Source organism: Mobula hypostoma, chromosome 4, assembly GCF_963921235.1.
Source record: "Mobula hypostoma chromosome 4, sMobHyp1.1, whole genome shotgun sequence".
Lineage (NCBI taxonomy): Eukaryota > Metazoa > Chordata > Chondrichthyes > Myliobatiformes > Myliobatidae > Mobula > Mobula hypostoma.
In genome coordinates this window covers 189,451,166-189,467,191 of record NC_086100.1, presented here as the reverse complement: position 1 = coordinate 189,467,191, position 16,026 = coordinate 189,451,166, and the positions used below count along the sequence as shown (strand labels likewise).

Below are 16,026 nucleotides of genomic sequence, written 5' to 3'. Positions count from 1 at the left end.
AATTCAGCTCTGTGTTTAACATGCTCATCCCTTAGACCCTAGTGAGTAAACTGTCCTCATGGGGACTCAATACCCGTCTCTGTAACTGGATTTGGGACTTCTTGATGGAAAGATCCCAGTCAATACTCAAGCTCCATCACACTGAGCAGTGGTGCCCCCCCCCCCCCCCCCCCAGGGCTGTGTGCTCAGCCCGTTGCAGTTCACGCTGCTGACTACACAACTGCATTGCCAGATTCAGCTCAAACCACATCATCAGTTTTGCTGATGATACTACAGTGGCTGGCCTCGTCGGCAACAATGATGAGTCGGCGTGGAGAGAGGAGGTAGAGAGGCTTGTCGAATGGGGCAAGAATGACTAACAGAGTCTGAAGGTGGACTAGACAAAGTAGATGACTCTGGGCTTTAGGAAAGCACGGGGCGACCACCCTCCATTGCACATTAAAGGCTCCACTGTGGGGAGGGTGAGGAGTACAAAGTTCCTTAGTGTGCAGATAACGGACTACCTAACCTGGACCCACAACACCTCTTCGCTAGTCAAGAAGGCACAGTGACGTACACACTTTCTGAGAGATTAAGACTCCCTGCCCCATTCTGCCAAACTTCTACAGGAGCACCATCCTGTGTGTTCTGCGTGGCTGCATCGTTGTGTGGTACAGAAACTGCAAGGCAGCAGTCCATTAACCCTTCAGAATTTGATAAAAACTCTGAGAGGATCACCCCCTCCCTCTCCTCTTTGTTTACAATTTATTGGCAGTGTTGCAGATGAAAGCCCCAAAGCATTGATGAGGATCTCTACCACTCGTCCCGCAATCTCTTTGACCCACTACGGTCAGGAAGGATGCAAAGAAGCATCAGAACTAACACGGTCAGACTGGATAGCAGCTTCTTCCCTCAGGCTGTGAGACCCATGAAAGCCCTTCCACCACCAAGGTCTTATCACTAGGACAGTGAGGTGTTTACTGTTTACTATATTCTTTACTATTTTTCCTATGCTGCAGTCTACATGCATTTTGAGTTGTATTTTATTAACTTATTTATGGTAATATTGTGGTTTATGTGCTGTGTGTGATATGTGTTTTGTGGTGCACTGTGGTCCGGAGGAATATTGTTTTGTTTGGTTCCAAATATGTACAGTCAGAAGGCAATAGACTTGACTTGAACTTGAGAGTCTAGGACCAGAAGGCACAGCCTCTGAGTAGAAGGACGTCCCTTTAAAACAAAGATGAGGAGGAATTTCTTTGGTCAGAGGGTGGTGAAAGTGTAGAATTCATTGCCATCACTCATTGGGTATATTTATAACAGAGTTTGAAGGGTGTCAAAGGTTACATAGAGGATGCAGGAAATAATAGATCAGCCATGATGGAACAACAGAGCAGATTCAAGGGGCTAAATGGCCTAATTCTGCTCCTATGTCTTACAATCTTATTCCCTTAATGGAGAGCACCTGTGATGGACTTCGTTTAACATTTGGGGCCTGATGCATGGACAGCCACCAAATGGTCCTTGACAGATTGGGATCAGGGTCCAGTGGCATAGAATCCAAGACAACTGGGGACCCTTCACTGCTGTAGCCTTCCTCCACCTTCACTGCTGTTGTGATGTGTCATCATCTTCTGCCAGCTCCGCCAATGAGATCTTGGATTGCTTTTAGTCTGGAACCTCTCCCTTGACCTGACCACCATGGGTAGACCCTACCAGTAGCTAAGGTCCAGACAAAATCACTCTCAGGAACTCACAAGCCTCTCCACCATGACAAAGCAACTAACTTTGGAGAAGCAAAATCATAGATATCATGACCAAGTCTTGTGGTCCATCTGTAATAAACATTTTATTTGTGAGTTTCTGCATCAAACTTCCACAACTTCGGTCATCTCCAAAGGGACATAACCACCCAAACATATCTTTAGCTGCCCCACAGATCCACAGGAAAGCATCCCTCCCCACCAATGTCCCTCCTGGCACTTATTCCTGTAAGTGGTCAAAGTGCTACAACTGCCCATCTACTTCCTCCTTCACCTCCATTCGGGGCCCCAAACAGTCCTTCTAGCTGAGGCAGCACTTCACCTGTGGATCTGCTGGGGTCGCCTGTTGTGTCTGGGGCCCTGATGCGGCTTTCTCTGTGTTGGTGAGACTCTTTGTAAATTGGGGGATCACTTCGTCAAGCCTCACTGCTCCATCTGTCGAAAGTGAAGCTTTCTGGTGCCCAAACAACTTAATTCGGATTCCCATTCCCATTCCGACATGTCAGTCCATGACCTCTCTTGTGTCAAGATGAGGCCACCCTCCATCTGGGTAGCCTCCATCCTGATGGCGTGAATATTGATTTCTCCTGGTAAAATTATTTGTTCCCTTCCACCTCCCCTCTCCTTCTGTTCCCCACTCTGGCCTCTTACCTCTTCTCACCTGCCTATCACCTCCCCCTGGGTCCCCTCCTCTTTCCCTTTCTCCTATGGTCCACTCTCCTCTCATACAGAGTACAGAGGAGGTTTACTAAAATGTTGCCTGGGTTTCATCTCCTAAGTTACAGAGAAAGGTTGAACAAGTTAGGTCTTTATTCTTTGGAGCGTAGAAGGTTGAGAGGGGACTTGTTAGAGGTGTTTAAAATTATGAGGGGGATTGATAGAGTTGACGTGGATAGGCTTTTTCCATTGAGAGTGGGGGAGATTCAAACAAGAGGACATGAGTTGAGAGTTAAAGGGCAAAAGTTTAGGGGTAACATGAGGGGGAACTTTTTTACTCAGAGAGTGGTAGCTGTGTGGAACGAGCTTCCAGCACAAGTGGTTGAGGCAGGTTCGATGTTGACATTTAAAGTTAAATTGGATAGATCTATGGACAGGAAAGGAATGGATGGTTATAGGCTGAGTGCAGGTCGGTGGGGCTAGGTGAGAGTAGGAGTTCAGCACGGACTAGAAAGGCCGAGATGGCCTGTTTCCGTGCTGTAATTTTTATATGGTTATATCAGATTCCCTTCTCTCCAACCCTTGACCGTTCCCATCCACCTGGCTTCACCTTTCACCTTCAAGTTATCCTGCTTCCCTTCGCCCCACCTTTTTATTCTGGCATCTTTCCCCATTCCTGTTCAGTCCTGACGAAGGTTCTTGGCTCAAGACGTTGACTGTTTGTTCTTTTGCATAAATGCTGCCTGACCTGCTGAGTTCCTTCAGCATTCCCTGTGTGTTACTTTATATGTGATTTTATGCAATAATGAACAGAAACAGATATCCCACTCTGCAAAATCTCATGTCAGGGAGGTAGCACCATCGATTTGCAGGAGACTTCCGGGAGAGGTGGGATGTCTGCAATAGAGTAGCTCCCTAGCAGCTGGCCAGCTAGTTTAAATAATGTTAGCTATGCTAATGAACAAATGACACCTGTTAAACTCACCTCAACATGTCTTTTACAGTCTTAACCCACCAGGGGCAATAGAAAACTCACTGTTGCAAACAGTGCAGTGAGCAACACTGTCATTATTTTGACCCCTATTAGGCAGGGGTACACAAGGGTACGTCTGGGGTGACATACTGTACGTTTTATATTTTCTTTTTTTGGAACACTCTGCCACTCTGACTTTTTTTGGAACTCTCTCACTCTTGCTCTCATTCTCGCTTTCTCTCTATCGCGCACGCGCGTGCTCTCTCGCTTGTGGTTGCTCTCACTCGCACTTGCTTTCTTGCTCTTTCTCTCTCTCTCTCGCTCTTGCTCTCTCTCTCTCTCTTGCTCTCTCACGCTCGCTTTCTCGCTCTCACTCTCTCACGCTTGCTTTCTTGCTCTTGCTCTCTCTCTCGCTCTCTCGCACTTGCTTTCTTGCTCTCTCTCGTGCGCGCACGCTCTCTCTCGCTCTCTCTCGTGGTCGCTCTCACTCGCGCTCGCTCTTTCGCGCTTGCTTTCTTGCTCTTGCGCTCGCTTGCTTTCTCGCGCGTTCTCTCACGCTCGCTCTCAAAAAAAATCAATTTCCGGGACATTGTACATAATTTGCGGGCATCAGGGAGCCACTATTCATTTGCGGGAGACTCCCGGAACTTCCGGGAGAGGTGGGATGTCTGCAGTAAATCAAAACAAAAAAATGCACATGGTGGAAATTTAGCATAAGAGCAGAGAAGTTGAAATACTCATCAGGAGGTTGGCAAAAATTCTGTTTGTCTATGATTCCTGTATCTGTAGTTTAGTGGACTTTTGTAACTACTGTTTACAGTTCCAGTGAATATTCAACAACTGCTTTATTATTCTTTGTAACTTAATCTAGGGAGATTAAGCGATTCCAAGAATTTATAATTGTTCTGAAAGGGAATTAGATTTCATAATGGGTGGAGTTACTTCTCTAGTTGCTTACGGCTCCGGAATCTTAAAGCTTCATTTCAGTGCATGAATCAAAGAAGGTGATGTCCTTGCGACATTCAGAGAGCAAGCAACCCTTGAAGCCCGAACGGCAATGGAATCAAAACATCTGCTTGCCTTCTTTTTGCTGGCCAGCATTCCCGGAGGTACAGTACAATGCAGTGCTCTGTGCAGTCTTGGAATGAGTTAGACTTTTTGTTGTCAGTACATGTTGTGTAAGTGGGACTGTATTGGCGAGTAACAAGTGAACAACTGCAATGGTCACAGGTTGGAGAGGGGATGCTAACTGCTTACATAGTGATGTGTGTAAATTAAATCTTGCATCTGATTAGCTTTATGATACATTGCTAAGAAATGTTGGTTCCATTAACAGATAACTTTTAAAAAGTTGGATGAACACAGACGAGAAAATAATTGCATGAAGTTCAGTGTTATGATTCTGCATTTATTATTAACAGAATGAGTAAAGGGCTTTTGCATGTATACCTGGTGGTTATTTTCTTAGGTACATGTGTACACCTGCTTGTTAATGCAAATATCTAATCAGTCAAATACACAGCTGCAATGTATAAAAGCATGCAGACATGGTCAAAGTTGCTGGTGAACGCAGCAGGCCAGGCAGCAGCAGGTCAAGAAGTTTATTTGTTGTTCACACCAAACATCAGTATGCATTAAGAAATGAGATCTAAGTGACTTTGACTGTGGAGTGATTGTTGGTGCCTGAGTATCTCAGAAACGGCTGCCCTCTCGAATTTACAGAGGGTAGTGTGAAAGACATCAAGCATCCAGTGAATGGAGGTTCTGTGGTCGAACAAGCCTTGTTAATGAGAGAGGTCAGAGAAGACTACCCAGAATGTTTCAAGCTGCTTGGAAGGTGACGACTGTCACACGAGTAAATATGCATTACAACAGTGGTGTGTGAAGAGCATGTCTGAACGCACAACAGATTGAATCTTGAAGCGGATGGGCTACAGCAGCAGAAGACCACGAACATACGCTCAGTGGCCTCTTTATTCGGTACAGGAGGGCCCTAATAAAGTGCAGAATGACGCACAGGCACCAAGCGACTATTTGAAGAATCCTGTTGTAGCCCGGAAGATTCAAAAATTTATTGATGTCTGCTTCATTGCCATCCGGTGATGACCATCCAGATTCCACTAGAGACAGAACGAGAGTCGTTCAGGAGTGTGCCCTCCAGGGATTTGGGGGTTGTTGGTGGTCTGGGTTATTCATTTATTTGAGATACAGCACAGAGTAGGCCATTCGAGCCGCACTGCCCAGCAACCCCCAAGTTAACCCGAGCCTAATCACGGGACAATTTACAATGACCAATTCACCTACCAACCGGTACATCTTTGGACTGTGGGAGGAAGCCAGAGCAGCTGGAGAAAACCCATGGAGTCACGGGGTAGAACGTACAAATTCCTTACAGGCAGGGAGGACCAGGATTTTTAAAAAAATTTAAGAAGCCAAATTAAATTGTACAGCATCTTATCTTGTAACATCTAATTATTTAGTGAGATGTGATACTTAGTATAATCTTGATATAAAAATGCTTATGCACTTGTAATTCATTTGTTGTAATATCAAGATGGCGGTGGGATAGCAGCAGTGGCGGCAGCGGACGGAAGAGGCGGAGGTGGGAGAAGCACAGTGGGAACCGTGAGAACGCGTCTCTTCCAAAGGAGGGTTGGACAAGATCTTAAGGACGAAAATGTGTTTCCTGTTATTTTTTTCCCGGGAGCCCACCTTCGCCTGCGACGTCTGCTCGCAGCCCTTCGCCACCGCGCCCAGGCTCAGCAGCCACCGGCGCTGCCACTTCGAGCCCAGGCCCGGCTGCTCCATCCCTGGTGTCCCCGCCACAGCCGCCAGCCGCTGCAACAACCGGCCCGGAGCACGGCGCGGTGAAACGCCCCAGGTCCAGCTGAGCCGGCTGGTAGCACCTGGTAGCACCTTCCTCGGGGTTATGAGCGATGGCCACCGGCGGACCCAGCAGGAGACTGGTGGGGAAGGGAGAAGAGCTACGACCTTGGAGGACAATGGTTGCTTTGCAAGCAGATGACCTACCAAGAAGGGAGGTGGTGATCTCTTTAAACTCACCAGGCAGAAGGCAAAGGCAAACCACTGCTGTAACCTGCCAAGTACATGATTTCCCCATATGTCAGTCTCAACAAAGGATCAAAACAACGACGTTAACGACAAGTGTCGGGTCAGAGCACTGTGGAGGGAAATCTTCCGCCAACTGGAAATTCCAGATGCGACCTAACGACGACGGCTATATTTAGGAGATACCTAATAAAGTGGCCGCTGAGAGTGTGCTTTAGTAGATATTATGCATGGTGCGTCAGTCATGATATGTAAATATTCAAATATAGTTTTAATTTAGATTTCTTTATTGTTTCAACATATCAACCATATGCATATATGCTCCCATAAGCACAACCTCACTATTTTCTTCTCTTTTTGCAGTATTTTAATTATTTCTTTTGTAGCATGATGCTATTACAGATCGGGAGTGTTGAAATTCGGAATTCAATTCCGGCTCCATCTGCAAGGAGTTTGTACTTCAACCCCGTGATAAACATGGGTTTCTCCAGGCACACTTGTTTCTTCCCCACAGTCCAAAGGTGTACAAGTTATTAGGTTAATTAGTCGTCGTAAATTGTCCCGCAATTAGGCTAGTGTTAAATCGGCGGGTTGCTGAGTGGTGAGGCTTGTTGAACTGGAAGGGTTGGTTCCACGCTGTACCTCAAGGGTGTATGGGGTGTCAGGGAGGGGTAGCACCTCTGGTGGGGGAACATGTCGCGTCCTTTTCAGGGCGGTTAGTCCACCTTCGGTCCCCACCTGGCACTCAGCTCTCACCTGTGGCTCCCCGTAGCTGTTTGCATGCGACAGCGGCCACACCCCGGGCAACGGCTTTGACAAGCTGGCTAAACCAGGTGAGGGTAGCCGACGAGTCTCAAACCCTCGGTGTGATAGGGAGTTGTCTATCCCAGCATGTGAAGACAGACTCCGGTGGATTGAGCGGACGAGACCTATGGAAAGTCCAACGGTCAAGAAGGCGGTCTCTGCAAGCATCGTGGAACGTGTAGAGCAGGACAAGACACAGAAGACGTCCTGGTCATCCCCTGCGCCTAGTCCCATCTCCAGCCGTCTCGACTCTGTCTTGCCACTGGATCCAGATGGGAATTGGGAAGAGAGAGTGAGGCTGACGCTGCGCAACCCTCCCTCACTTAAATCCAAATCACGCGCTAGTCTCGACACCATCATAATGGTGTCGAGGTCTTCATTGAAGTCTACGATGGACGAACGACAACCTCAAGAAAAATAAAATCTATTTTTACTGTATTCCAATGCTGCTGCAAAACAACAAATTCCACTGCTATGTCAGTGATAATAAACATGGTTCTGATACCATCAGGGTGGATGGACAGGAACCTAACACCCACGCTCAGCATATTAGGAACGGTTTCTTCCCCTCCGCCATCAGGTTTCTGAATGGTCCATGAACACAATCTCGCTATTCCTTTTTTGGCACTATTTAGTTTTTTTAAAAATTATAACTCATAACAATATTTTATGCCTTGTACTATACAGCTAACATAAAACAACAAATTTTTGACTTACGTTGGTGATAATGTTGGTGATTACGTTGGTAGCCAGGGCATCAAGGGTTATGGTGAGAAGGCGGGGGAGTGGGACTAAATGGGAGAATGGATCAGCTCATGATAAAATGGTGGAGCAGACTCGATGGGCCGAATGGCCGACTTCTGCTCCTTTGTCTTATGGTCTTATAATAAAACTGATTTTGATGTGTGATCACAAACAGATATATGAATAGTTGTGCATATAACGTGCCTGATTATCTACAAATCTACATATTCAGTTCTGAATGTTTCTTGGATTCAAGGAACACAAGGTCATGAAGACGTTAGATTGTTACAGCATAGAAGAGATTGTTCAACCTGCTGAGTCCAGTCAGACTCCAAGCATTCACTTGCATTTCCCTGCTCGCTCAAAAACCCTATTAATTATTCCCTTCCAAGCAGGAACCGGTTATATGGTTCAGGTTTTGTTATGCTGGATATCCTTTTTATTGGTTTATTGGTTTATTAATTATCACTTGTACCAATATTCAGGCCACAGCTTGTCTTGCATACTATTCATACAGATCACAAAATGCACTGAAGTAGGACAAGTTACAGTTATAACAATGCGGAACAAAGTGTAAAAACTACAGAGAATTTGCAGTGCAGGAAACCAATAAAGTGTAAGATTAGTTTTTATTTTTACTTCGATTTTATTGAGATACTGCACGGAACAGGCCCTTCCGGCCCTTTGAGCCATTCTGCCCAGCAACCCCATATTTAACCCTAGCCTGATCATGGGACAATTTACAATGACCAACTAACCTACTGACTGGTACGTCTTTGGACTGTGGGAGGAAACCAAAGCACCCGGAGGAAATCTACACGGTCACAGGGAAAACTTACAAACTCCTTACCAGCAGTGGCGGGAATTGAACCTGGTTCGCTGGTACTGTAAAGCGTTGCGTTAGCCACTACCCCACCGTGCCGCCCTAACAGGTAGATTGTGAGATGAAGAGTCCATTTTATCATACAAGAGAATCTTTCTAGAGTTGATAACAGTGGGGTAGAAGCTCTCCCTTAGCCTGATGTCATGTGCTTTCAGGCTTTGTTATGAACTTTTGTATGTTCTGTCTGATAGGAGAGGTCAGAAGGGAGAATATTAAAAATAATATCTTAGTTATCTTGGAATAATTGGCAGCTTTAATAATTAGTGCATTAACCGTCAGGACTTCATTACTCCTTCATTAGTTGAGAGATTGAGTTCAAGAGCCGCGAAGTAATGTTACAAATCTAAGACCACGCTTGGAATATTGTAGTCAGTTCTGGTCACCTCATTATGGGAAAGATGTAGATGTTTTCGAGAGGGTGCAGAGGAGAGTTAGCAGGATACTGCCTGGATTATTAAGCATGTCGGTTGATTGGGTTAGGGCTGTTCTCTTTGGAGTGAAAGAGGCTGAGAGGCAACTTGATAGAAGTGTACAGGATGATAATTGGGATTGACTGAGTGGATAGCCAGAGAATTTTCCCATGGCTGAAATGGCTAATACCAGGGGATATAATTGATTGGAAGAAAATATAGGGTGGATGTCAGAGGGAAGTTTTTACAGAGTAGAGGGTGCGTGCAACACAGTTCCAAAGGTGTTGGTAGACTCAGATACTTCGTAGGCATTTGAAGAAAGGCGCAGGGAAGATAGAAAATGGTGAGCTGCAGTATATAGGAGGGAAGGGTAATACTGATCTTGGAGTAGGATAAAGAGTTGAAGATTTCTAAAGATGTACAGTGGAGAACATTCAGAATGGTTGCATCACCATCTGGTATGGAGGGGCCACTGTATAAGATCAGGAAAAGGTGCAGATAGTTGTAAGATCAGCCAGCTCCATCATGGGCATGGGTCTCCCCAGCATCCAGGAGACTTCTAAGAGGCTAAGCCTCAAAAGGGCAGCATCCATCATTAAGGACTCCTATCATCCAGGACATGCCCTCTTCTCATTGCTACCATCAAGAAAAAGGTACAAGAGCTGAACACACACACACACACACAATGTTTCAGGAACAACTTCTTCCCCTCCACCATCAGATTTTTGAATGGACAATGAACTCATGTTCACACCACCTCAGTATTTTTTTGCATTACTTATTTTTTTCTTATATATACTTCTCAGTGTACTTATAGCTTCTATTACCATGTATTGTAATGTACTGCTACTGCAAAACAGCAAATGGCATGACATTTGCCTTTGATATTAAATCTGACTCTGGATCTGAAAAGGTTGGCACAACGTCGTGGGCCGAAGGGCTTGTAGAGTTCTATGTTCTATGTTCTATGTGGACAGTGCATGGAGTGCTGTGGTCTAGGTGTGGGTCAATGAGAATAATCAGAATAGCAGCTTAGCATGGACTACATGGGCTGAAAGGCTGTTTCTGTACTGTAGTGCTCAGTGACTCTAAAACAAGATTAACGTGGATGACAACCTCCAATAACTTACACAAGGCTCGAGATAAGAAACAGGGACCAATGGACACAGTTTTAAAATGAACAGTCTTGCCTGAAGTATCAACTGTTTATTCCTTTGCATTGATGCTACCTGACCGTTCCACACTCGCCGTACCCCGTTCACTCGGAGGGCGGTGAGAGTGCGGGACGAGCTGACACCAAAAGTGGGCGGATGCAGGTTCGATTTCAATAGTTAGAGATTTGGATAAGTACAAGGATGGGAGGGGTATGGAGGGCTGTGATCCAGGTACAAGTCCATGGGACAAGGAAGAATAATAGTTGGGCACGGACTAGATGGGCCAAAGGATTGCTGTAGTGTTCCATGACTCTGTGACTCCAAAACCTGCTGAGTTCCTCCAACATTTTGTGTGTTTTTGTAAAATGATGGACGGAAGACGCTGAAGTGTATGTGAAGAATTAGTTTTACTTGGAGCTGTAATGATCTGGAACTGACTGCCACTTAAAGTAATGAAAACAGACAATCAGGTCTTTCCCAAGGGAACTGGGTTTAGCAATATGAATATAAAATTAAAACTCAACCTGTGACCACAACCAATGGACTCTTCAAGGACTCTTCATCTCAAGTTCTCAATACTTGTTGCTTATTTATTTATAATTATTCTTTCTTTCTTTTTGGATAGAGTCATAGAAAAGTACAGCACAGAAACAAGCTCTGTTTTTGCATCTTTCGATATATGTAATTGATTTACTTGTTAATTTATTATTATTATGTTTTATTTTATTTATTATTTTCTTCCACTGTCTGCTAGATTATGTATTGCATTGAACTGCTGCTGCTAAGTTAACAAATTTCACGTCACATGCCGGTGATAATGAACCTGATTCTCATTCTGATTATGATTCTGAACTGCACTCACTTGCCCATCCATTGAGATGATCCTACCACCAGAGGTCTCACTTTAAGGACTCTTTATCTTGTTATTTCATGTTCTCTTTATTTATTACTATTTATTTATTTCTATTTATTTCTGTTATGGGGTTATTGAGTATGCCTGCAAGAAACTGAATCTGAGAATTGTAAACAGTGACATATATGTAGCTTTGATAATACATTCACTTTGAACTTTGAAACGATCAGTTCAATCTCTCCTCAGCCTGGGATCATGCAGCCATGAAAGTTATGGCTCAGAAGGTCCATTGTGTCTATGCTGGGGTCATAAAAGGGGACTGGAAAACTTCAGTTATAAAGAGAGGCTGGATAGACTGGTAGATTTTTCTGAATTTGAACTATTTCAACTATTTGATGAGTGATCACATCATCACATCAGAGGTGATATTCCCAGTAACACGCATCAAAGTTGCTGGTGAACGCAGCAGGCCAGGCAGCATCTCTAGGAAGAGGTGCAGGCGACGTTTCGGGCCGAGACCCTTCGTCAGGACTAACTGAAGGAAGAGCTAGTCAGAGATTTGAAGCTGGGAGGGGGAGGGGGAGATCCAAAATGATAGGAGAAGACAGGAGGGGGAGGGATGGAGCCAAGAGCTGGACAGGTGATTGGCAAAAGGGATATGAGAGGATCATGGGACAGGAGGCCCAGGGAGAAGGAAAAGGGGGAGGAGGGAAAAACCCAGAGGATGGGCAAGGGGTATAGTCAGAGGGACAGAGGAAGAAAAAGGAGAGAGAGAGAGAGAGAAAGAATGTATGTATATAAATAAATAATGGATGGGGTATGAGGGGGAGGTGGGGCATTAGCGGAAGTTAGAGAAGTCAATGTTCATGCCATCAGGTTGGAGGCTGCCCAGACAGAATATAAGGTGTTGTTCCTCCAGCCTGAGTGTGGTTTCATCTTTACAGTAGAGGAGGCCATGGATAGACATATCAGAATGGGAATGGGACGTGGAATTAAAATGTGTGGCCACTGGGAGATCCTGCTTTCTCTGGCGGACAGAGCGTAGATGTTCAGCAAAGCGGTCTCCCAGTCTGCGTCGGGTCTTGCCAATATATAAAAGGCCACATCGGGAGCACCGGACGCAGTATATCACCCCAGTCGACTCACAGGTGAAGTGATGCCTCACCTGGAAGGACTGTTTGGGGTCCTGTATGGTGGTAAGGGAGGAAGTGTAAGGGCATGTGTAGCACTTGTTCTGCTTACAAGGATAAATGCCAGGAGGGAGATCAGTGGGGAGGCATGGGGGGGACGAATGGACAAGGGAGTCGCGTAGGGCGCGATCCCTGCCGAAAGCAGGGAGGGGGGGGAGGGAAAGATATGCTTAGTGGTGGAATCCCGTTGGAGGTGGCGGAAGTTACGGAGAATCATATATTGGACCCGGAGGCTGGTGGGGTGGTAGGTGAGGACCAGGGGAACCCTATTCCTAGTAGGATGACGGGAGTATGGAGTGAGAGCAGATGTACGTGAAATGGGGGAGATGCCTTTGAGAGCAGAGTTGATGGTGGAGGAAGGGAAGCCCCTTTCTTTAAAAAAGGAGGACATCTCCCTCGTCCTGGAATGAAAAGCCTCATCCTGAGAGCAGATGCAGCAGAGATGGAGGAATTGCGAGAAGGGGATGGCGTTTTTGCAAGAGACAGGGTGGGAAGAGGAATAGTCCGGGATAGCTGTGAGAGTCAGTAGGCTTATAGTAGACATCAGTAGATAAGCTGTCTCCAGAAATAGAGACAGAAAGATCTAGAAAGGGGAGGGATATGTCGGAAATGGACCAGGTAAATTTGAGGGCAGGGTGAAAGTTGGAGGCAAAGTTAATGAAGTCAACGAGCTCAGCATGCATACAGGAAGTAGCGCCAATGCAGTCGTCGATGTAGCGAAGGAAAAGTGGGGGCAGATATCAGAATAGGTTTGGAACATAGATTGTTCCACAAAGCCAACAAAAAGACAGGCGTAGCTAGGACCCATACGGGTGCCCATAGCTACACCTTTAGTTTGGAGGAAGTGGGAGGAGCCAAAGGAGACATTATTAAGAGTAAGGACTAATTCTGCTAGACAGAGCAAAGTAATTCCCAGTGCTTGTTAGGTATAAAAATGTGAGAACTTACTGGAATTGAGTCAAAGAAAGAGAGACTCTGGATGTAACAGCAAAGTAAAGGCTATTAGTTCCAAATACTTGTGTTATTTCTAATCCCCGCACAGATTGTGGTCTTCTGGTTAGGAAGTCGAGGATCCCGTGGCAGAGGGAGGTACAGAGGCCCAGGTTCTGTAGCTTTCCGATCAGGACTGTGGGAATGATGGTGTTAAATGCTGAGCTATCGTCAATAACCAGCACCCTGACATAGGTATTTGCATTGTCCAGGTGATCCAAGGCCGTGTGGGGAGTTATTGAGACCGTGTCTGCTGCAGACCTATTGTGGCGATAGACAAATTGCAGTGGGTCCAGGTCTTACCTGAGACAGGTGTGGATTCTAGCCATGACAAACCTCTACCTATTCATGTAACACACACAAAATACTGGAGGAACTCAGCATTTTGTGTGTGTTAACTGGATTTCCAGCATCTGCAGATTTGCTCTTGTTTGTGAGTTGTCTACTGATTCAATTCATTTTTTAGATAAACTTCTTGTTGTAATTTATAGTTTTTATTACTATGAATTGCAATATACTGCTGCCACAAAACAACATATTACACAATATATTGCTGGGGATATTAAACCGGATTCTGAGAAATGCACGCCGGAACTATGCAAATAAGTTTGGCCTCTTGCCCATTCCAAAGTTTAATTGCTCTCCCAAAGTAAGTCATGGTTCATTTGCAAATATACAATATTCTGAAATTCCTTTTCTAAACCACCCCGTTTAACAAGTTGCATGGCACATAAGGAGAGATAAACGGGGCCAAGGTCTTGAGTCACACACATAAAATGCCGGAGGACATCAGCATGGCAGGCAGCCTCTATGAGAACTAGTAAACAGTTGAGGTTTCAGGCCGAGACCCTTCATCAGGACTGAAAAGGGAGGAGGAAGATGCCAGAATAAAAGGTTGGGGGATGGAGAAGAAGGAGAAGCTAGAAGGTGATAATTGAATCCTGGTGGGCGAGAAAGGTAAAGGTCTGGAGAAGAAGGAATTTGATAGGAGAGGAGAAAGAGAAGAAGGAGGGGAAACAGGGGAAAGTGATAGACAGGTGAGTGGAAGAGGTAATAGGTCAGAGTGGGAAACTGCAAAAGATGCAAGGGTCAGGGGAAAAAATTAAAGGAAGGAGAAATAATGCCATCAGGTTGGAGGTTACCCAAGAGGAATATGAAAGGTCATCTACTCTATCCGGTGCTCCCGAAGCAGCCTCTTTTACATTGGTGAAACCTGACGTAAATTCCATGTCCGCTCCATCCGCCAAGAGCAGCATCTCCTGGTGGTCAACCATTTTAATTCCTATCTCCATTCCCATTCCAACATGTTGGTTTGTGGCCTCCACTTTCATCATGATGAGGCTACTCTCAGGATGATGAAGCAACACCTCATATCCCATTTGGATGGCCACCAACTTAATGGTGTGAACATCAATTTCTCCTTCCAGTCAAGAAAAGTTTCTCTCACTTCTCTCCTCTGTATTCCACTTTGACCTTTTACTTCTTCCACTCACCTGTCAATCACCTCCTCCGGTGTCCCTTTCTCCTACGGTCCACTCTCCTCTCCAATTAGATTCCTTCTTCTTCAGCCTTTTACCCTTCCCACCCACTGGGCTTCAGCTATCATTTCATAGCTAGTCCTCCTTCCCCAGCTCCAACCTTTTTATTCTGGTAGCTTCTCTCTTTCCTTCCAGTCCTGAAGAAGGATCTTGGCCCAAAATGTCGACCGTTTATTCATTTTCAGAGATGCTGCCTGACCTGCTGAGTTCGTCCAGCATTTTGTGTGTGTATTTCTCTAGAAAAGTTTCCAGCATTTGCAGAATCTCTTGTGCTTAGAATATGAGATCACCGGAGAGCATGCAGATGCGACGGAATGCTGGGAAGCAGTGTTTCAGTTATGAGGAGAGAGTGGAGAAGCTAGTTCTGTTCTCCCTGGAATGGAGATAGTTAATGCTCATGCATCTTGGTAGAAGGAATAAAGGTGCAGACTATTTTCTAAACTGGGAGCAAATTCAGAAATCAGAAATGCAGAGGAATTTAGGAGTCCTAGTGCAGAATTCCCTCAAGATTAATTTGCAGGTTGAGTTGGTAAGGAAGACAAATGCAATGTTAGCATTCGTTTCAAGAAGATTAGAATATAAAAGCAAGAATAAGATGCTGAGGTTTTATAAGGCATTGTCAGACCTCAGTTGGAATACGGTACTGTAATCAGTTTTGGACACGGTATCTAAGAAAGGATGTGCTGACATTGAAGAGGGCCCAGAGGAAGTTCACGAGAATGATGATCCCGGAAATGAAAAGGTTAATGTATGAGGTGTATTTGATGGCTTTGGGCTTGAAATTTCAAAGACTGAGGGGGATCTCGTTGAAACTTATTGAACATTGAAAGGCCTAGATAAAGTGCTGTTGGAGAGGATGCCTCTGAACAAAAATGAGGAGGAATTTCTTTAGCTTGATGGTGGTGAGTCTGTGCAATTCATTGCCATGGATGACTGTTAGGCCAAGTCACTTTATAGCAGAGGTTGATAAGTTCTTGATTAGTAAGGGTGTCAAAGGTTATGGGAAAAAGGCAGGAGAA

The 16,026-nt window shown here is 45.2% G+C and overlaps 1 protein-coding gene across 2 annotated transcripts in view; it reads left to right on the top strand.

Annotated features, from left to right (window-relative positions):
- Window positions 1-4,136: 4,136 nt before the first annotated feature.
- Window positions 4,137-16,026, top strand: part of LOC134345004 (disintegrin and metalloproteinase domain-containing protein 12-like) — a 60,103-nt gene continuing 48,213 nt past the window's right edge. The window contains exon 1 of one of the 2 annotated variants that reach the window (XM_063045137.1): window positions 4,137-4,481. In XM_063045137.1, coding sequence (XP_062901207.1) covers window positions 4,380-4,481 — 102 coding nt within the window. In that variant the 5' untranslated portion in view covers window positions 4,137-4,379. The remainder of the gene's footprint in view (window positions 4,482-16,026) is intronic. The other variant, XM_063045136.1, reaches the window with a different exon arrangement.